We start from the raw sequence: 20009 nt of genomic DNA, 5'->3' as shown, positions 1-20009 counted from the left end.
AAAAATGTGATGGAATATGCGGGATGTTTATGCAGTTATTGTGCGATGAAATTGTGGGAACTTGGAAAAACTGCGGTTTGATGAAAAGGAGAAAAAAAAAAGTGATAGCCGCCCTACACATTATTATAGGCCCAGTTTAATATGTAACTTAATTTTATACAATATATGTAGTAGGGGGTCCCTGCTCCATCTCTCTTTCAATTCAGGGGTCCTTGGCTTAAAAAACATTGGACACCGCTGGCTTATAGTATTCCCACAGAATACTAACAAGAGTGCACGTCTCTACTTTAGAGGAACAGAAGATATGAACTCTGTGTACTGTAACAGATGTTGATGTCCAGCGTGAGGTGAACTAAAAGGATTTCTCTCTAAGTTATGTGTAAAGACATTCTGATCTTAAGATGTGAGAAACGTAAAAGGATCTGTGCATTTACTTTGACATTTATTGTTTAACTGAAAAGCCATTTTTGTATTTTCCAAATCCCAAAACAATCCCTCAAATTCTACAGTTATTGTTTGTTTTTGTTTTTTTAAGCCACGGTTTCTACACCTGACACCGAGGGGAAAACCGTGACACTGGTGAACTTCGGGGGTCGTTCCCCCGTGGCAGGAGGATCGGACGCATCTTGAAGCAGTTAGCTGAGCTCACGGTTGTGCAGCAGCCATTCACAACGAGCCCGTCGCTCCCCCGGTAGCAATTAAAAGATCTGGTTACACGTTAGGGGGGGGGGTGGCGGTGTCGCCACAGCCAAAACAAGCAGCCGTCCCTCTGGAGGAGCAGCAGAGCGAGGCGATCGTGTTCAGGACAGCTGATTAGATGATCGTTTCCAAACATTATCAGCTCCTCCTCTGATTCAGGACAAGGAGGGTGCAGGGCTCATACGTTTTGAAAAAACCTGGAATTAATTTACAATGAAAAATGCAAATTCCAGGCCTGGAAATGATTTGGAAAACCTAAAAAGACCCTGAAAGTTTTGGAAAAGTCATGGAATTTATTATTATTTATGTGATTAATAAATGTATTTTCACGTCGTCTTAACCTCAGCATTGTATTCGGGGAGCGATATTATGAATCCCTCTATGAACCACCTACATTATCATCAATTTCCTAGTTAAACCTCTGAGGGTAAACTTTAACACAGATTAGTATTCTTATTGTAGAATGTCGACTGACATTTTCAGGAACACAATTTGCCAAAAAGTCATGAAAAGGTCATGGGAAAGTATTGGTTAAAATGCGTATGAACCCTGAGTGTGACTCGTCGTACATTTGGAAGAAGTTAAAAGGATTAAAACGTCTTCAACTGAAGAGGTTTAAAAGGTTTAATATGCAACTCAATTTCCTCCAATATGTAGTTGGGGGGGTCCCTGCTCTGAGGGGCCCTTGGTTTAAAAACACATTGAAGGCCCTTGGCTTAACCCTTGTGTTGACTTTGGGTCAAATTGATCCGTTTTTAATTTTTGTTTTATATCAGAAAATATGGGACGTAGAAATAAGCGCTGAAAATGTGTAGAAGAAATATTTTACAATTTAAAACGTTGGAAAAAGGAAAAACAAATTGTGAAAAAAAAGGCGTCAAAAACGTAAAAAAACAAGAGTTAAAGTATTCTTCATACAGAAGGAAAATAAGAGTCAACGTCTCCAATTTAGAGAAAAAGAAGAAACTTGATGCCCTATACACATCATTCATTTACATAATCCATTCTTGGCTTTTTCTGAAGATTTTGTCGCGTTTTCAATGTTTTCGTCGCTTCTTCTGACGTTTTTGCCGTTGCTTTTCAACTTTTTAGTTGCTTTTTCCCGGAGGTTTTTGTTCCTTTTTTGGACATTTTTGTCACCTTTCAGTAGTTTTGTTGTTGGAAGTTTTTGTTGATTTTTTGTCGTCTTTTTGAGGTTTTTTTTCCCCAACAATTTTTCCGAGGTTTTTGTTGCTTTTTTAAAAAGTTTTTATCTTTTTTTTTTTTTTTCCAAAAATTTTTTGCAACGTTTTTGTCGCTTTTCTCGATCCATGCTGACATGTCCCGCGACTGTACCATGTCGATGTTCATGTCCAACACGAAGAGAACTATAAGGAAAGTTTGTCTTTAAGTTCATCTTGATCTAAAAATGTAAAGTAAAGAATTTATGCATTTTTTTTCACATTTATTATTTAACTGAGAAGACATTTTGTATTTTCCAAACCCAAACATTAGAAAGAAATTAAAGTATTTTATCATTAAAACGCCTCCAACTGAAGAGGTCTCTCACCTTAGTGCCACCATGGTTTGGGTTGTGCTTTTAAAAATCTGACTTTAGTTTTGGGATTAAACACAATTTGAGCAACATTTATTAAACTTTTTCTTACTCAGTTTATAGTATATAAAAAGCACATTTAACGATCAAATGTCCGGCTCACATCATGATCTCTACATGTTCTTTGTTTATTGAACTTTGGAAATTATTAACCAGAATATTCTGCAGGGGGGATTATTGAGCTGAATCCAAAAACCAGTACAAAGATTTGAGGATTTTTACACATTAAAAAGGTACACTGTGTAGTGTTTTAAGTATTGTATTAGCTCAAATCAACGTCTTAATTCATAAATATGTCCTCATTGGTGTAAAATTACCTCTTCCAATGATCTGACTTCTCGTAAGCAAATCTGTATCTGTATGTAGATTGGATTGGCGAGTCCAAGGAGGTTTCCACGTCGTTCCGAAAAACTCTAATCGCTGAGAGGGACATAAAGCGCTAGCCAACCTGTCTAACTAATCCAGAACGCATTTTCGTTCAGAGCCAGCGTCACGTGACAGAAACCAGCTGAAACGGAGAAGGAGATCAGCGAGAGGCGCTCGTCACCGCCACGGCACCTCTGAAAGCCTGCAACTGCACTTTAGTTCATAACGGAGGATCAGACTTATGCCGAGCCACAGGAGAAGGAATCCTCGTCTCCAAAAAAGCAAAAATTGGAAGACATGTTGTCATAGCTTCTTGGCACATAACGGCTAGCGTAGTTGCAACATGCATTTGAACAAGCGAGGCGCTAGAGAGCACTATTCGTTTGAATGCAAAATACAATTTCACCGCTAACTGGGAGAAATTCCTACACAGTGGACCTTTTAAAAGAAGACATATTGATCCATTTGATGGCTGTGCTTTGGTGTGAAATCCTCATAACTGAAACCTTATTTCCTCCTTCCACCATCTCGCCATAAAGCAAAATAGTGGAAGCAAAAACATGCTGATTACATGAACATCTAAAACTGTTATAAAGTAACGCCGGTAATGTTGAATCAGTTGAATAAGTGGAATGTAAAATGAGATTTTTTTTTTCTTCCCCCAAAAGTAAAACCATTTTAATATTCTCCTCCGTCAAACAAAAATCATCCACATGACACAAACAATTTATTGTAAAAATATAAAATGTGTGAAATAAATTCTCAGGCTGGAGTCCACAGAAAGACAAGAGAAAGACAATAGCAGCTCGGTCCTCAGCTCGTCTTCGTCCAACAAAACGTTTTCAGGGACAATCTCAGAAAATAATTCTTTGAGTTTGTTTCTCTGCAAAAGTACAAAAAGTTCCAAGAATAATCTGGGTAATCTCAACGGAGTTTTAGGAGTTCCTGAGTCTTAAAGAGATACGCCACCGTTTGTAGAAATAGGGCTTATCACGGTCTCCCCTGGCTGTAGATAGGTGGGCTTAGCGTAGTAAATAGAATCCTATTTTGCTGGTTAGCATGTTGTGAGTAAAAGTGAGCCAACAAAAGACCAAAAAAACAACCTAATTACTTGCACTGAGACAAAAAATGCATTGGCCCACCTATCTACAGCCAGGGTAGACCGTGATGAGCCCTATTTCAACAAACGGTGGCGTATCCCTTTAAAATAATACTAACATACTGCCGCACACTCAAAATGCCATAAATGTCTGCAAATGGTCCCGGAGTACACGGTTAGCTACAGAAGCTAACGTAGGAGGAGGATAGGTCCTGTGTTGGACTCGTAGAGAAGTGAAGTTTGAAATCATTTATGTGTGGTTTATTTAGAAACTTTTAGGTAATTTGTGCGCTTCATCCGATTTCGGGGCGTTTTTGTTTGCCAGATTGTCCCGTTTCCTGAATCTCTACGGTGGAGATGGCGAGTTAGCAAAGTTAGCACGACATATTCGTGAGAACGGCCACAACTAAGAGAGAAAAAGACCATGGTTAAAAAAATAAATAAATACCTGAATTGTTTTTCCGTCTGTAACATGTTGACATTTAGCTTGTTAGCATGCTAAGGTTAGCGTTAGGGACAGTTTACGGGACTATTATCTGGTTGTAAAAAAAGACTATTTTCTAAAAGAACAAAAAAAACAGTACAGAGCAAAATACTTTACTCTTTTTTGATGATAAAAAGTTGACTAGGGCGCTTTTGTGGTTAAAAAGAAGAAGCTGGCAGCATTTTTGGTTCCAAAAAGCAGCCGAGAGCGTCTTTTGTTGCTATAACAACAGCTACTGCTACAGTATCCTGGAGTGCTATGTGGAGCGATGCTAATGCTAACGTTAGGTAAAATATATTACCCCGCTAGGCATAAGAACCTGAGAATTCAGTCTTCCTCCCTTCAACAATTTAGGTGGGAAGGTTAGGTTAGGAAGAAGTTTACTTTTGCAGATTAACAAACTAAAAAGTTATTATCCGTGAAATTCTAAAAGACTTTCCCAAATAGTGCAAAGACATCCCAACAAACAACAACAAGAAAAAAAATCAAGATGCGTTTGGTTCTTCTGAGTTAGGGTCACACAGAACATCTCTACACAGCTTTACATGATCTAAGACGCAACGACGACGTCATAAAAATGTGCTATATGAGCTGAAAACGTGTGTGTGTGTGTGTGTGTGTGTGTGTGTGTGTGTGTGTGTGTGTGTGTGTGTGTGTGTGTGTGTGTGTGTGTGTGTGTGTGTGTGTGTGTGTGTGTGTGTGTGTGTGTGTGTGTGTGTGTGTGTGTGTGTGTGTGTGTGTGTGTGTGTGTGTGTGTGTGTACACACAGTACAGGCCAAAAGTTTGGACACACCTTCTCATTCAATGCGTTTCCTTTTTATTTTCATGACTTTTTACATTGTAGATTCTCAGTGAAAACTATGAATGAACACATATGGAATTATGTACTTAACAAAAAAGTGTGAATCCACTGATTAACCCTGACAAAGGTAAAACCATTTCAGGTGACTACCTCATGAAGCTCATTGAGAGAACACCAAGGGTTTGCAGAGTTACCAAAAAAAAGCAAAGGGTGTCTACTTTGAAGAATCTAAAATATAAGACATGTTTTCAGTTATTTCACACTTTTTTGTTAAGTACATAATTCCATATGTGTTCATTCATAGTTTTGATGCCTTCAGTGAGAATCTACAATGTAAATAGTCATGAAAATAAAAAAGAAACACATTGAATGAGAAGGTGTGTCCAAACTTTTGGCCTTTATTTATTTATATATATATATAAAGGCTCTGGATTTGTTTCTCTTTTAGCCCTTGGCTCACTCTGTGTGTTTGTTGGCTTGTAGAAAAATTTGCAGTGAAATAGAAAAAAAAAAAGTAAAATTTAAAAGTTCTCTGGACCTGAATTATCGTCACAGTGTCGTCCCACAGCTGCCTGACCGCCGCCTCCGCCAACACACCGCGCCGCGGTCTCCATGGCCACCGTGGAGGGTCACATCGGACCGGGGCGCTGGCGGGAAACGTCTCGGCCCGCGCGGCGGCGCCGCTAGGGGTCCTCGTCCATGTCGTCCAGGTTGGGCGACATGATGAAGTGTTTGGGGCAGTGCAGGCCTCTCTCGTCGGCGTGCTCCTCCCAGCGCGTGTCGTCGCTCTCGTGGGTGATGTAGCGCTCGCCTCGCTTCGTCTCAAACTCCCGCAGGTCCAGCCAGGTCTGGTAGTCCTGCAAGGGGACCACAACAACCCCAGAAACAGGTATTAAAAAGGTGCAGTACGCCATTGATTCACAACCAGGGGTACGTGGAAACATTGTAAAGCAGCTTTACTAATTTGAGAAAGTAGAAAATATGATTTGATTCAAAGAATCCACATATCTACATATTAAACTTAAAGTGCTCATATTATGCTTTTTGGCTTTTCACCTTTCCTTTATTGTGTTATATATCTTTTTTGTGCACGTTATAGGTTTACAAAGTGAAAAAGCCCAAAGTCCCCCCCCAAAGGGACTTACCATCTCCAACAGAAAACACTGTTCACCAACTGCTCCAAACAGCTCTATTGTAGTCCAGCCTTTACTTCAGAGACCAACGTGGTCACTTTGGAACACACGTTATAATGCTCGCCTAGCTGCTAGCATGGCACGCCATCATACTCTGCTTCTGACTGGCTAGTAGTCCTTACCTAGGTACTGTCAGGGCACGCCCTCATACTCTGCTTCTGACTGGCTAGTAGTCCTTACCTAGGTACTGTCAGGGCACACCCTCATACTCTGCTTCTGACTGGCTAGTAGTCCTTACCTAGCTGCTAGCATGGCACGCCATCATACTCTGCTTCTGACTGGCTAGTAGTCCTTACCTAGGTACTGTCAGGGTACACCTTCATACTCTGCTTCTGACTGGCTAGTAGTCCTTACCTAGCTACTGTCAGGGTACACCTTCATACTCTGCTTCTGACTGGCTAGTAGTCCTTACCTAGCTGCTAGCATGGCACGCCCTCATACTCTGCTTCTGACTGGCTAGTAGTCCTTACCTAGCTACTGTCAGGGTACACCCTCATACTCTGCTTCTGACTGGCTAGTAGTCCTTACCTAGCTGCTAGCAGGGCACGCCCTCATACTCTGCTTCTGACTGGCTAGTAGTCCTTACCCAGCTACTGAGCATGTCCAACTCCCAACAAAGATGGAACAGAAGTGAGGTGCCTCACTCTGTAGCCAAAACAGAGAGCTCAACACACAGGGTGAAAAGAGGAGCTGCAGCAATGTGCAGTACAACAAATATGTTTGTTTTTTTAAATTACACCACATAAACCTTTTCTGGTACAACCTCTAAATACAATTATGAACCTGAAAATGAGCATAATATGAGCGCTTTAAAGCATGTAAACCTATTATAATAGAAACACAAAATACAAGTATGAACCTGAATATTGCTACATCTTAGGTCTCTTTTAAAATCTCTGTAAACATAGTTTCTCAATCAGTTTCTTACTGACAGAAAGTTCCAGCATGACCTCTGTCCTGCTGCAGAGTGTCCTGAGGTTTGTTAAAGTCTGGGTACCTGCAGCCAGGGGTGACTCAGCGACTTGTCCACGCTGTAGCGCTTCCTCATCTTCACCTGCAGCAGGTTATTGATGAGGTCTGTGGCTGTGCGGAAGAAGAACAAACACTCAGGAACCGACGTTTCATCCACAGTCACGTCTCGGTTTCATTTTAAAAAGGGAAAATGGATTTAATAGCTCAAATAAAAACACATTTTAAAAAGATAAAAAGAACATGTAAAAGGTAAACGACGTGTCAGCTGTGTAGAGTGCACGTTATGTAGATGTAAAGGACGTATTAAGACTTTTACAGACTTCTTTTCCACGCTGATGACTGGACAGTTTATTCAGGTACATTTTGTTTTTACTTTTATGAAACAAAATTTCCACAAAACTATAAGATTCAGGGTCCTTAACCAAATCGGCATCCTCCAAACACAGGACAAGATAATTGCGTACGCTTTTGTTAATCTTTTAACTGCAAAAACAACATAAATACACTTTCAAATAATTACATATTGTTAAAAAAAATACATCAAACCTTTACATTGTAAGCTTAGTTTTACTGTAAATCTTATTTCCAACTACAACTTTTATCTCCGGCACTACAAACTGTTGGAAGGACAACATCTACAGATAGTGATGCGCTAGTCCACAAATATACCGGTACCTGCATTTATTTAGGGCTGCAACGCACAAATCTTTCCATTATTGACTTATCTTTTTCTCGATTAATTGCTTGGTCTATAAGAGTGAAAAATGTCCTTGTTGGCATCATTAAATGTCTTATTTTATCCAACTTAGGCTTACAAAACTCAAAGCTATTTAGTTTACAAAATAGCAAAATAGAAATTTCTGTCAATCAACTAATAGATGAATGTGCTAATTGTTGCAGTTCTACATGTATTAGCTTCATGTTAAGTTGTTTTTTCCCCCTCCATTTTATGTGGCTTATTATAATTTCAGCTGTGGTGCGAGGTCTCCTTACGTCGTACGCTTTGGCTACATTGAATGTGTACGGCGTAGGATTGTGTGAGTCACAGACGAGACTGTTGTTACTTCAGTTTTTTTGGAGCTGGCAAATTTGTATATAATAATATATAATAAAATATAAATATATAAATAAAAATATAAAATTCTAAAATACAGTACAGGCCAAAAGTTTGGACACACCTTCTCATTCAATGCGTTTCCTTTTTATTTTCATGACCATTTACATTGTAGATTCTCACTGAAGGCATCAAAACTATGAATGAACACATATGGAATTATGTACTTAACAAAAAAGTGTGAAATAACTGAAAACATGTCTTATATTTTAGATTCTTCAAAGTAACCACCCTTTGCTTTTTTATTAATAAGGGAAAAAATTCCACTAATTAACCCTGACAAGGCACACCTGTGAAGGTAAAACCATTTCAGGTGACTACCTCATGAAGCTCATTGAGAGAACACCAAGGGTTTGCAGAGTTATTGAAAAAAGCAAAGGGTGGCTACTTTGAGGAATCTAAAATATAAGACATGTTTTCAGTTATTTCACACTTTTCTGTTAAGTACATAACTCCATATGTGTTCATTCATAGTTTTGATGCCTTCAGTGAGAATCTACAATGTAAATAGTCATGAAAATAAAGAAACACATTGAATGAGAAGGTGTGTCCAAACTTTTGGCCTGTATTGTATAAAAAAATATATAAATATTTTTTTCTGATCCTTTTCTATGTGAAAGGTCCGCACACACCCCCCATAAAAAATATAAACAGTAACAGAGTTAGTTTCCGTATTTAGTCTATATCCACGACGTTCCACCTTCGTAATTGCTCCGCTGCAGCCAGAAATCCCGCCGGACGGGCTTAATTTCTATTATTTTTCACGGGCTCGGGCCGGGCTCGGGCTTGCGCTTTGGGCTGCATGGTATATGAGCGGTCAGGTGATGCGTTTCGATTAGTGTGAAAATGGATCCTGAGGAGGTGAAACGGAGGCTGGTCTCTGGAGGACTTAATTAATTTCTATGTTCCAACTTCCAAGTGGCCTATAGCCTCCGTTATTCATGAATAAATGATGTTAAAAAATGTATAAATGACTCATTTTTTACGTGTTCCCGCTCGCGGTGCGAAGCGCGTGTCCGACACTCTAATGATGCTGATCGACGGCCTTTACAGTCGGGCTGTAAACGGGTTCGGGCTTTTAAAAAGCTGTCAATCAAAATGTACGGGTCGGGCTCGGGCCGAATTCTGTCGGGCTCGGGCCTTTTCGGCCCGATTACAGTTCTAGTTCTAACCTCTGGTGGATTTGTGAGGACTATGGTTAACTGCTCCTCAGATCTCTGCAGGGTAAATCCAGACAGCTAGCTAGACTATCTGTCCAATCAGAGTTTTCTGTTGCACGACTAAAACTACTTTTGAACGTACACATGTTCCACCAAAACAAGTTACTTCCCGAGGCTAATTTGCAGCGGCACCGTGGCTCCGTCCGGCTCTTAGCTCCGCCCAAGACGATTGTGATTGGTTTAAAGAAATGCTGATAAACCAGAGCAGGTTTTTCTCCCATCTTGGAATACTGTGTGGACTAGCCAGACCTTCCTCCGCAGCGTTGTGGAGGACTGATGATTTAAACCGTCCCTTACCTTGCTCCGAGATCTCCTTCCAGGGGTTGGATGGGTACATGAAGGCAGCGTTCTGGATCTGGTCGTTGATGTCCTCGTCCTCGTTGAAGGGAAACGTCCCGCTCAGGCTGACGTAGATGATGACGCCGACCGACCACATGTCTAGCGAGCGGTTGTAGCCTTTGCTGCGAAGCACCTCGGGCGCCAAATAGGCTGGCGTGCCGACCACCGAGCGGCGGAACGACTTCTCCCCGATGATTCGAGCGAAGCCGAAGTCGCAGAGCTTCACCTGGAGGAAAAACAAGAGGGGAATGTTAAAGTTTGAGTCGTGAATGTGCTGCTGAGCTCTCTGAAGTCCGAGCAAACACTTAAAGTACCAGAAAGAAAAGAGACAGTTACTGGAGTTGTTCTAACCTGAGGAAAGGGTTCTGCCGAGGCCAGGAGAACGTTCTCCGGCTTCAGATCACAGTGGACGACGTTCTTGAAGTGCAGATGTCTCAGAGCCACGAGGATCTACAGACACAACAAGTACGAGCTGAGTCGGAGCGTAGAAGGAAATAAACAATCCTTGCGATCTTAAAGGTCCCATGACATGGTGCTCTTTGGATGCTTTTATATAGACCTTAGTGGTCCCCTAATACTGTATCTGAAGTCTCTTTTATATAGACCTTAGTGGTCCCCTAATACTGTATCTGAAGTCTCTTTTATATAGACCTTAGTGGTCCCCTAATACTGTATCTGAAGTCTCTTTTATATAGACCTTAGTGGTCTCCTAATACTGTATCTGAAGTCTCTTTTATATAGACCTTAGTGGTCTCCTAATACTGTATCTGAAGTCTCTTTTATATAGACCTTAGTGGTCCCCTAATACTGTATCTGAAGTCTCTTTTATATAGACCTTAGTGGTCTCCTAATACTGTATCTGAAGTCTCTTTAGACCTTAGTGGTCCCCTAATACTGTATCTGAAGTCTCTTTTATATAGACCTTAGTGGTCTCCTAATACTGTATCTGAAGTCTCTTTTATATAGACCTTAGTGGTCCCCTAATACTGTATCTGAAGTCTCTTTCCCAAAATTCATCCTTGCAGAATGACAGCCACTAGAGTCAGCCCCACAATGAGCTTTCCTTAGGATGTGCCATTTCTGTGTCTGTAGCTTTAAATGCCATTGAGGAGGAGCGAGGGGGGGAAAGGTGGAGGGTGGGGGTGTGGCCTTGACCAACTGCCACTTTGCTCGTTTGAAAGCCATGATGTCTCTCTCTCATGGGTGGGGCAAATTCTCTGGGCGAGCAAAGCAGAGAAAGGGGAGGTAACCTTTCCCCTTATGACCTCATAAGGAGAAGATTCCTGATTGGTCCATCTGAGCTTTCATTTTCTCAAAGGCAGAGCAGGATACCCAGGGCTCGGTTTACACCTATCACCATTTCTAGCCACTGGGGGACCATAGGCCGGCTGGGAGAACTCATATTAATGTTAAAAAAAACTCAAAGTGAATTTTTCATGCCATGGGACCTTTAAAAGACCTCAGTCAAAATGTGTGAACAAATGCACACGTACGGATTAAAAAAGATTATGTAAAAATTATCCAACTTCTCCTGAATGTTGCAACAAATTCAGTTTCTGAATAGATTTACCGAAATGTGGCTGCAGAATCGGGATTAGCTCTTATCTACCACCATGTTTAACAATGCATTAATAATGTGTTTTGTCCAGTCTGGGGGAGCTGTAAACACAACATCAACAACTTTTATCACAATTATTAGTCGATGAATCGACCAGAACGAGACGTGATAATCTGGAAACTTTCGATTGCCATCACTCGGAGGGTTCCCAGTCGTCACCGACCTGCGTGACCAGGAACTTGGTGAGGCGTTCGGGCAGCCGGCTCTTCTCGCTGGACAAAATCATCTCCAACATGTCGCCGTGGAGCTTCTCCATGATGACGAACACCTGCTCGGGGGTCTCGAACATGCAGTCCAGGTTAACGATCCCCGGGTGGTGCAGGTTCTGTCGGAAACCGTTCAAAACAAGAACAATGAAGCTACAGCTTAGGCATTTCAACATTTGACCCTCCTGATGTCCCTGGGTCCAATTTGACCCATTTTCAAAAGGTTTTTATATCAGAAATTTGGGTTTCTTCTTTCTGAAATAACATGGATGGTTCCATACAACTATTACTCTTGACAAGTCAAATAAATGATCAGTTCACTACTTTCATTGAATTTGGGTGGTTTATTCAATTCTATAGCATTTGAAAGAAAGAAAGAAAAAAAAAAAAAAGGAGCGTTGAAAAAAGTGACAAAAACATCGGAAAAAGTGATAAAAAAAACTTGGACAAAAGTAACAACGTCGGGAAAAGTGAGTGTGTCGAATAAAAGTTGACCCAGAAAAACTAAAAGCTGCATGGGTGACGGGAAGACAACACAAGGTTTACATTATACCTTCCTTTTTCATTCTTTTAAATGTTTTCTTTTTAGTTGTTCAAGATAAGAAATCAAAATGAAAGACAAATAGATAGAAAAAAAGACATCTTCCTATCAGTTTAAGCTTCCAAAAGTGCTAAATTAGGAAGTCTAAAGCCCTATTCGCACGGGATTAGTATTACCTGGTGACCTCTCTATTCATTTGTAATATTTACAGAGGTTGTCTGTGATCTTAATCGCGTGCGGATCGTAAAAATCAAGTAAAAATTCCCCCGCAAATGACCTACCATTTTTCGCCAAACACGAGGTCCTGTGATAATACAAGTTATAATTTGGCGGGTCCCTCTATCATTTTTCAAGGTTTTGTTCCCCTGTGCGCCTTTGGTAACCTCTACCGGGCCTGGCCCAAAAATACTGTATATGTAACCCCGACCCAAGTGCGTTGGGCGGCCTGGCCCTGGCCGTCCTCTGCTCGTTCCGGGTAGCCAACTCTTGGGGTACAGATATGTCAGTAAATTCAAATAAAACCTTCACTTCGCTTATCCCGTGCGAATGCGCTACAGATGATACTCATCCCGTGCGGATAGGGCTTAAGAGCTCCTACACACTGCCTGTGTGGTGTGAGCGTGTCAGCTGCGTGGCGTGTCCCGCGCGCCGAAAACACGTGCATGCTAGAAAAAGGACCGACGCCTATTTTTCACGCGACGCGCAGGCGCGTTGGAAGCGTTTCCCGGCAAATTAGAATAGGAAAAGATGTTTATATGTCATTTTGACACAAATACATTTAATAAATGACATTTTGATGTTTGAAAGTGTCTAGGTTTTGACATAAATGCAGATATATATGTCATTTTTTAAATTGTATTTCAACTGGATTCTGATAAAACAATAACATGGACTTTATTATCTCAGGAAAGGGAATTGAAATATATATATATATATATATATATATATATATATATATATATATATATATACACACACAAAAATATTGACAAAATAAAGTTGAAGAACACGCTATTATTTCATTACTTACATGTGTACAGACAAGGCTAGCAGCAGCGCCGCGTCAGACACGTTTTTATTGATTTATTTGTTTAGGACAATGCACATTAATGAACATTTCTGTAAAATTAACTAGTTGGCTAATTTTCAACTGTAGTCCTAGTTACCTAGCATGCCTTTATGGTGGGAGGAAACCAGAGCACCTGGAGGAAACCCACGCAAACACGGGGAGAACATGCAAACTCCACACAGAAAGGCCTGAGACGACCTGGGTTCGAACCCAGAACCTTCTTGCTGTGAGGCAGAAGTGCTAACCACTGAGCCACCGTGCTGCCTGGTTCTGTTGTGCAAAGACACAGAAAACGCCACGCAGCCGCCACGCAACAGAAACGCCATGCCACGCAGGCAGTGTGCAGGAGCCCTAAGTTGTTTCTATGTTTCTGCCTCTATTGTTCCAGATGTTAGTACATCACTTCATTCTACGTTGTGTTCAGCTGCTGGCAGCCAGAGTGTGTCGTACCTGGAGAATGGCCACCTCGTTCCTCAGCTGGCTCTCCTGTTTGGTGGGAAACCTCATTTTGTCGATGATTTTGATTGCCACGTCTCTGCCGGTCTTTCTGTGTTTACCTGCAGAAGACGAAGTGTTACCTATCTACTTATATCTAACGTTGTCAATGACGTTCATACTGATTAAACCCATTCCCCACTCGTACAACTATTCATACTCCTTTACCTACTTCTTACACATTCAACCCAGCAATCCCGTGAAGCCACAGCCTTTCAACATACAGCACTCTCTAGTTATTTATCTATAATTCAACTAACTTTAGAGACAGCGATTTTGAATCAGCAGGACTTTTTTTAGCTTCTATATTTTCCCACATTTTCACATAAAGATGAATATGTCTTAAATAAAATGCTGTGAGCCTCTTTATGGCAGATTAAAGGATAATTCCGGCACAAAATGAACCTAGGGATTAATAACACGTGTTCCAAGTCGACTGTTCTCTGGGATATGTTTTCATGCTAATCGAATGTGACCAGGTTTAGCGCAAACAGCTAATTAGCTTATAACGCTAGTCGCTGTGGCACTGGTAAAATAAAAAGAAATCGCTATTTATACACCACTAACAAGGCTCAAAATAGCACCACATTTCCACGGTAGCATAATGAGGGTCCCTACATGTAAACTGAACCGTGCTTGAGCTAGGTTACTGGTTACACAGTTTTCCCAAGATAGCGCCTGCCTGTATACCGAACTGTACTGTTTTTATACATTTTAATAAACTGTCCGTACACTTACAAAGTTCTCAATGCTTCAGTTTACATGTAGGGACCCTCATTATGCTACCGTTGAACTGTGGCGCTATTTTGAGCCTTGTTAGTGGTATAGAAATAGAGATTTCTTTTTACTTTCGCGTGCCCCGAAGACTAGCTTTATAAGCTAATTAGCGGTTTGTGCTAAAACTGGTCAGATTCGATTAGCATGAAAACATATCCCAGAGAACGGTTGAGTCTGTACGCATGTGTTATTAACCCCTAGGTTCATTTTACGCCAGGATTGTCCTTTAAGAAGGTTTGATGTGATAGTGTAAGGCTCATCGTTTCATTGGGTTTGAACCGTTGAGTGACGTTTTCTGCCTCTCACCTCCGTAGACGATCCCAAACTGTCCGGAGCCGAGGACTTCGTCAGCAAAGATCTGATACACTGAACTGATATCCTGAACAACAGAGAGATCACGCAGGTTTCATAAAAACTCAGATATATCTTTTTTAACACGGAACATGGGTGGGTTTGGTTTATCATACGAGACATTTGTCACAACCTCGGTAAATAAACGTGACGACGGCATGAACGAGGGAAGACTTACCACGTTTTCTTGTATCTGGGAGTTGGACACCGATATGCTGATGGAGACTTCCTCTGAGGAGACACGAGACGAACAACACCACAATATATAAATCAGGGCTGCACGATGCGAGGAAAATATCTCATTGCGATTATTTATGACGGATATTGCGACTGAGAAAGGATTCACCATATTGGAGGAAATTATCATTTTTGTATCAATATTCTCATTTTCTTTGACAAAATGTTAAACTTTAAAATGAAAATGATTATGGTGTCATTTTTTTGCGAGGATCCGTACCAAACAAAGATGTTTTCTGTAGTCTGTAGGATAGGATTTGTAGACCGGGACATCTCCGCAGCACCACAATACTTCATTCAGAACGGTCTGACACATACTGTATTTTGCCTTTAACAAATACTGCACCGCGATATGGATATCGAACTTGTCCATTTTACAATATCGGTGAAATTAGGGCTGGGCAATATAATCAATATTATATTGATATATGAGGATAGATATTGTCTTAAATTTTGGATATCGTAATATCCTGATATGACACAAGTGTTGTCTTTTCCTTGTTTTAAAGGCTGCATTACAGTACAGTGATGTCATTTTCTGAACACACCAGACTGTTCTAGCTGTTGTATTATTTGCCTTTACCCCACTTAGTCATTATATCAACATAACTGATGGTCATTTATCAAAAATCTCATTGTGTGCATATTTTGTGAAAGTGCCAATTGTCAACCCTACAATATCGATATCGAGGTATTTGGTAAAAGATATTGGGATATTTGATTTTCTCCATATCGCCCAGCTCTAGGTAAAATTGCCATTCATTGTGCAGCCCTTGTATAAATGTGCAAGTAACCCATGAAGCCCTAATGTAAGCCCATAAAACACACACGCACACACACACACACACACACACACACACACACACACACACACACACGTAAACCCTGTCACCTACGGCACAGAGGTGTGTTTTTTTTATTTTTCTAACCTTCAGATCATTAAAATCTCATTTCCTATGTTTGTTAAAGAGAGAGATGCCGGAGGAGGATGTGTTGGTTCAACACGTGATGAAAGAACACCGAGGATGTTTCCAGCTGTGATAACGACCTTTAAATCATTTTCCAGATATCACAAACATTGAACCCTTTTTTTATATGTGGGTTTAAATACAGTGGCACTCATACGTTTATGAACCCATAAAGTTGACTAAAAAGAGGATAAAAAAAAATCATCTTTTGGAAATTGATCTTAATGCCTTAATTTAAAAAAATGAGAAAAAATCCATCCTTTAAGGAAATCAATTTTCTTTGTGAATGAATAATGTATCGTAAATAAATAAATGTTCTTCCTTAAAATACAGGGGGCATAAGTCAGTACACCCCTATGTTAAATTCCCATAGAGGCAGGCAGATGTTTATTTTTAAAGGCCAGTTATTTCATGGATCCAGGATACTATGCATCCTGATAAAGTTCCCTTGGCCCTTGGGATTAAAATAGCCCCCCCACATCATCACATACCCTTCACCATACCCCCACCATCATCACATACCCTTCACCATACCCCCACATCATCACATACCCTTCCCCATACCCCCACATCATCACATACCCTTCACCCTACCCCCACATCATCACATACCCTTCACCATACCCCCACATCATCACATACCCTTCACCCTACCCCCACATCATCACATACCCTTCACCATACCCCCACATCATCACATACCCTTCACCATACCCCCCACATCATCACATACCCTTCACCATACCTACAGATTGGCATGGGGTACTTTCCATAAAATCATCTCTCAATGCAAATCAAACTAGCTATTAGTCTAACTGAAATAAAACCATGCCAATCTCTAGGTATGGTGAATTTCCAAAAGATGATTTTTTTATTCCTCTTTTCAGTCAACTTCAGCATGGGTTCATAAACTTATATTATGAGTGCCACTGTATGTGTACATGCATATAAAGGAAGCTCTGACTGTTTCATGCTGTGTTAATTCAGCCTGATGTTAAAAAGCCGAAGGCACATTCTGTTCAGAGGATTTTTAACTGATGAGCTGATATTGATTTCAGATTGATGGCCCAGCGTTTGATCAGGTCATCCCTCCCTGCGATCGATACCGACCGTCTGCTGCAAGCAGGCAGCCTGTTGATGTTCAGGTCATCGTTTAGGTCATCCTCCAGAGAGTTTATGTAACGGTATGGACAGAAATGTAAACTGTGTGAAGTACAGGTCTGTAGTCAAACTGTGTATTTCCTATGTTCAAACTATGATTACATTTTAGTGAAAATTGTTAACTTGCTGTTGGTATTGTTTGCGGTACACTTCCTCCAAATGTTTAAAACTAAAAGCCCCCAGCAATTCAAAGAGCAGAATCCATCACAACCCTAAAAGGCTTTTACTTTGAATAATGTAATCGTTTACAGGAGCTTAAAGGAATAGTTTGACATTTTGGGAAATGCGCTTGTTTGCCCTCTTTACGAGAGTTCGATGAGAAGATTAATATAAAACTCATGCTTGTGTGTTTAGTACGGAGATGGAGTCAACATGTGCTTAGCGTAGCTAGACAAAAAGACACTTTAACCTGAGATGAATCGGAGCAGTAAATCCTCTGAAATCCCTTCAATCATGTTAAAATGTCAGCTGTGTGTGTGTGTGTGTGTGTGTGTGTGTGTGTGTGTGTGTGTGTGTGTGTGTGTGTGTGTGGGCGGTGGGCTTATATAACAGACGTCCCCCGAAACAATATTTGGAAGCTTTTCACAGACAAATCCACTAAACCATAAAAACATATCAGAGTCTAATGTGATCTAAAATAAATGACTCCATTACTGTGTCAAAGGGTAAAAGCAGGCAGTGAAATTACCAGGGTTGTGGGTTCCTCTTTAACCTCAATGGCTATCTAATAATTAGTTCTAATAATTTTGTTTAATCTTAGTCATGAAAAGTGTTTCCCTTGTAGCTCTGACAACTCGTGGAGTGCCACATGGGATCCTTTTCGGGACCACCTTAGATCTTATTTTGTTTGTTAAAACCTACAGTGTTCAGTGTTTTAGGAAATTGCTAAGACTTCTTCTTTTTAGTAAATATACATTGGTGACTAGACAAAGATTCAGCTAAATATATCATATCACAGGTGTATAATTAACCTTGAAGTAAATAAAATAAATGCCACCTTGCAGCACAACAAATTATTTGTTTTGGTTTGTGTTTGGAACATTTTTCATATGTTTTAAATGACGTCTGAAATTGCCCGACATCTTCACTCGCCTGTCCTCCTTAAAGGGATACTTTGCCAATATTCAACCAACTTTGTATCATAATAATGTTGGTAGTAAATGAACTATGTTAAATCCCCATCGATCTTAGCAGTGGTCAGATCTTCCTACGCACGTTTTTCTGCTGGCCCTAGGGCTGTTGCTCGAACTACAGACTGTACTGTATATCCGCACACAGAGACCACGAGTATAGAAGTGGATCCAGCGACAGCTGCCCCTCTCTCTCTCTTTCTGAAAACTCAGACCAGACTTAGATGAAACCATAAAACTAGGCAGTGCTGATCAAGATTTTGTTACTTTATTGCCTATTTCTAACCTAAAATGTTCTCAGAATCATATTTCAGCTTTCCGTATAACTGTAAAACGAGATTGTTTGTTACCAGCCGGCTGTCTGTCTGACGGGTTCGCATTACGTCAACGACCAGCCGCAGCGTTTATTGGTCCGGCGCAGTGCATTATGGTAGTTGTAGGTTTTCTAGCCTTTGAGCGAGAACCCCTTTTTCTTCCCACCCTTTCCCATTTTTCTGGCCATGTAGCACCAATTTAAAATAACTTTTGTGCTATACAGTCCACTGTTTTGTGCTATACAGTCCACTGTATAGACTGCCCAGTTTTATGCAAAGACCCCCTATCAGCAGTAAACTACTTCTTTAACTGACTGTCTCACCAAAAACGTCAACATTAATGACCTCACCCTTACCCTGTTGTCCATCTTTAAAAAATCGACACATCACAACAAGGCTACTGTTGTCTATTTGGATTTCTTAAAAAGAGAAAGATTTTAGACTTAAAAACCTGGCTTTGAACCGTAGCTATGTTGTTATCTTTAGATACCGTTATGCCAACGAGAACATTAAGTAAGTCTCCAGCCGTTACTCACTGTGGTCCTTCCCCTGGCTGTGCCCGGTGCCGACGCTGGCCTTGGGCGTGACGGGCATCATCGCCTGTCGGATGGCCTTCTCCCAGCTCTGGCCCACGTCCCGCCCCACGCCGGTCGCCGCCAGGACGGGGTTGTGATGCAGACCGCCACTGTCCTCCCCGACGTAGTACACCATGTTGGTTGTGATCACCTCGAAGCAGTGAGCGTTGCTGCCCTGGGGTAGGCTGCCGAAGTCCTGCGCAGGCTCCACCTGGAGGATCTCGGACAGTGGGATCTCCTGCAGTTTGTTAAATTAAATAGAAACACTTAGATAAGTAAGCCCAAGTAATCAAAAAAATTTCATCTTGTTGGACTTACTTCCACTTTCAGCTCAGAAACTCAAACCTCTGCAATCCTCTCTTCACATTCAGGTACATTGTACTTATTAAAACCATTTTAAGAGTCATTTTAACCAATCAGAAGCATCCAGAAGGTCTTGAAATGATCCACAGGACACTGTTTTAGCTGGTTGCTCCCTTCATCCTAACACTTCTCCTCTCTCTGCTGAACTGTGAGTTGCTCTTGAAATCAGTGTTTGAACATCCCTTCCTTCCTTCCTTTTCTGGCAGAGTGCAGAAAAAAAAAAAAACTCCACCCCTCCAAAAAGCCTAAACGCTGCCAGATCAAACATATAAAAGGAGAACTATCGGCTCAGTGGTGTTTTTATGCCCCTCTGTGTCATCTG

The 20009-nt window shown here is 40.9% G+C and overlaps 1 protein-coding gene across 3 annotated transcripts in view; it reads right to left on the bottom strand.

Moving 5' to 3' along the window:
- Window positions 1-5407: 5407 nt before the first annotated feature.
- Window positions 5408-20009, bottom strand: part of LOC114573105 (serine/threonine-protein kinase D3) — a 67683-nt gene continuing 53081 nt past the window's right edge. For all 3 annotated transcript variants that reach the window (XM_028605043.1, XM_028605044.1, XM_028605045.1), the window contains 9 exons: window positions 19286-19562; window positions 15118-15170; window positions 14895-14967; window positions 13767-13873; window positions 11664-11825; window positions 10234-10332; window positions 9841-10108; window positions 7235-7320; window positions 5408-5901 (listed from right to left, as the gene is read on the bottom strand). In XM_028605043.1, the coding sequence (XP_028460844.1) occupies window positions 5728-5901; window positions 7235-7320; window positions 9841-10108; window positions 10234-10332; window positions 11664-11825; window positions 13767-13873; window positions 14895-14967; window positions 15118-15170; window positions 19286-19562 (1299 nt within the window). In that variant the 3' untranslated portion in view covers window positions 5408-5727. The remainder of the gene's footprint in view (window positions 5902-7234; window positions 7321-9840; window positions 10109-10233; window positions 10333-11663; window positions 11826-13766; window positions 13874-14894; window positions 14968-15117; window positions 15171-19285; window positions 19563-20009) is intronic.

Source organism: Perca flavescens, chromosome 18 (assembly GCF_004354835.1).
Source record: "Perca flavescens isolate YP-PL-M2 chromosome 18, PFLA_1.0, whole genome shotgun sequence".
Taxonomy (NCBI): Eukaryota; Metazoa; Chordata; class Actinopteri; order Perciformes; family Percidae; genus Perca; species Perca flavescens.
Note: the sequence above shows the minus strand (reverse complement) of the source record. Positions and strands in the feature narration are given on the sequence as shown.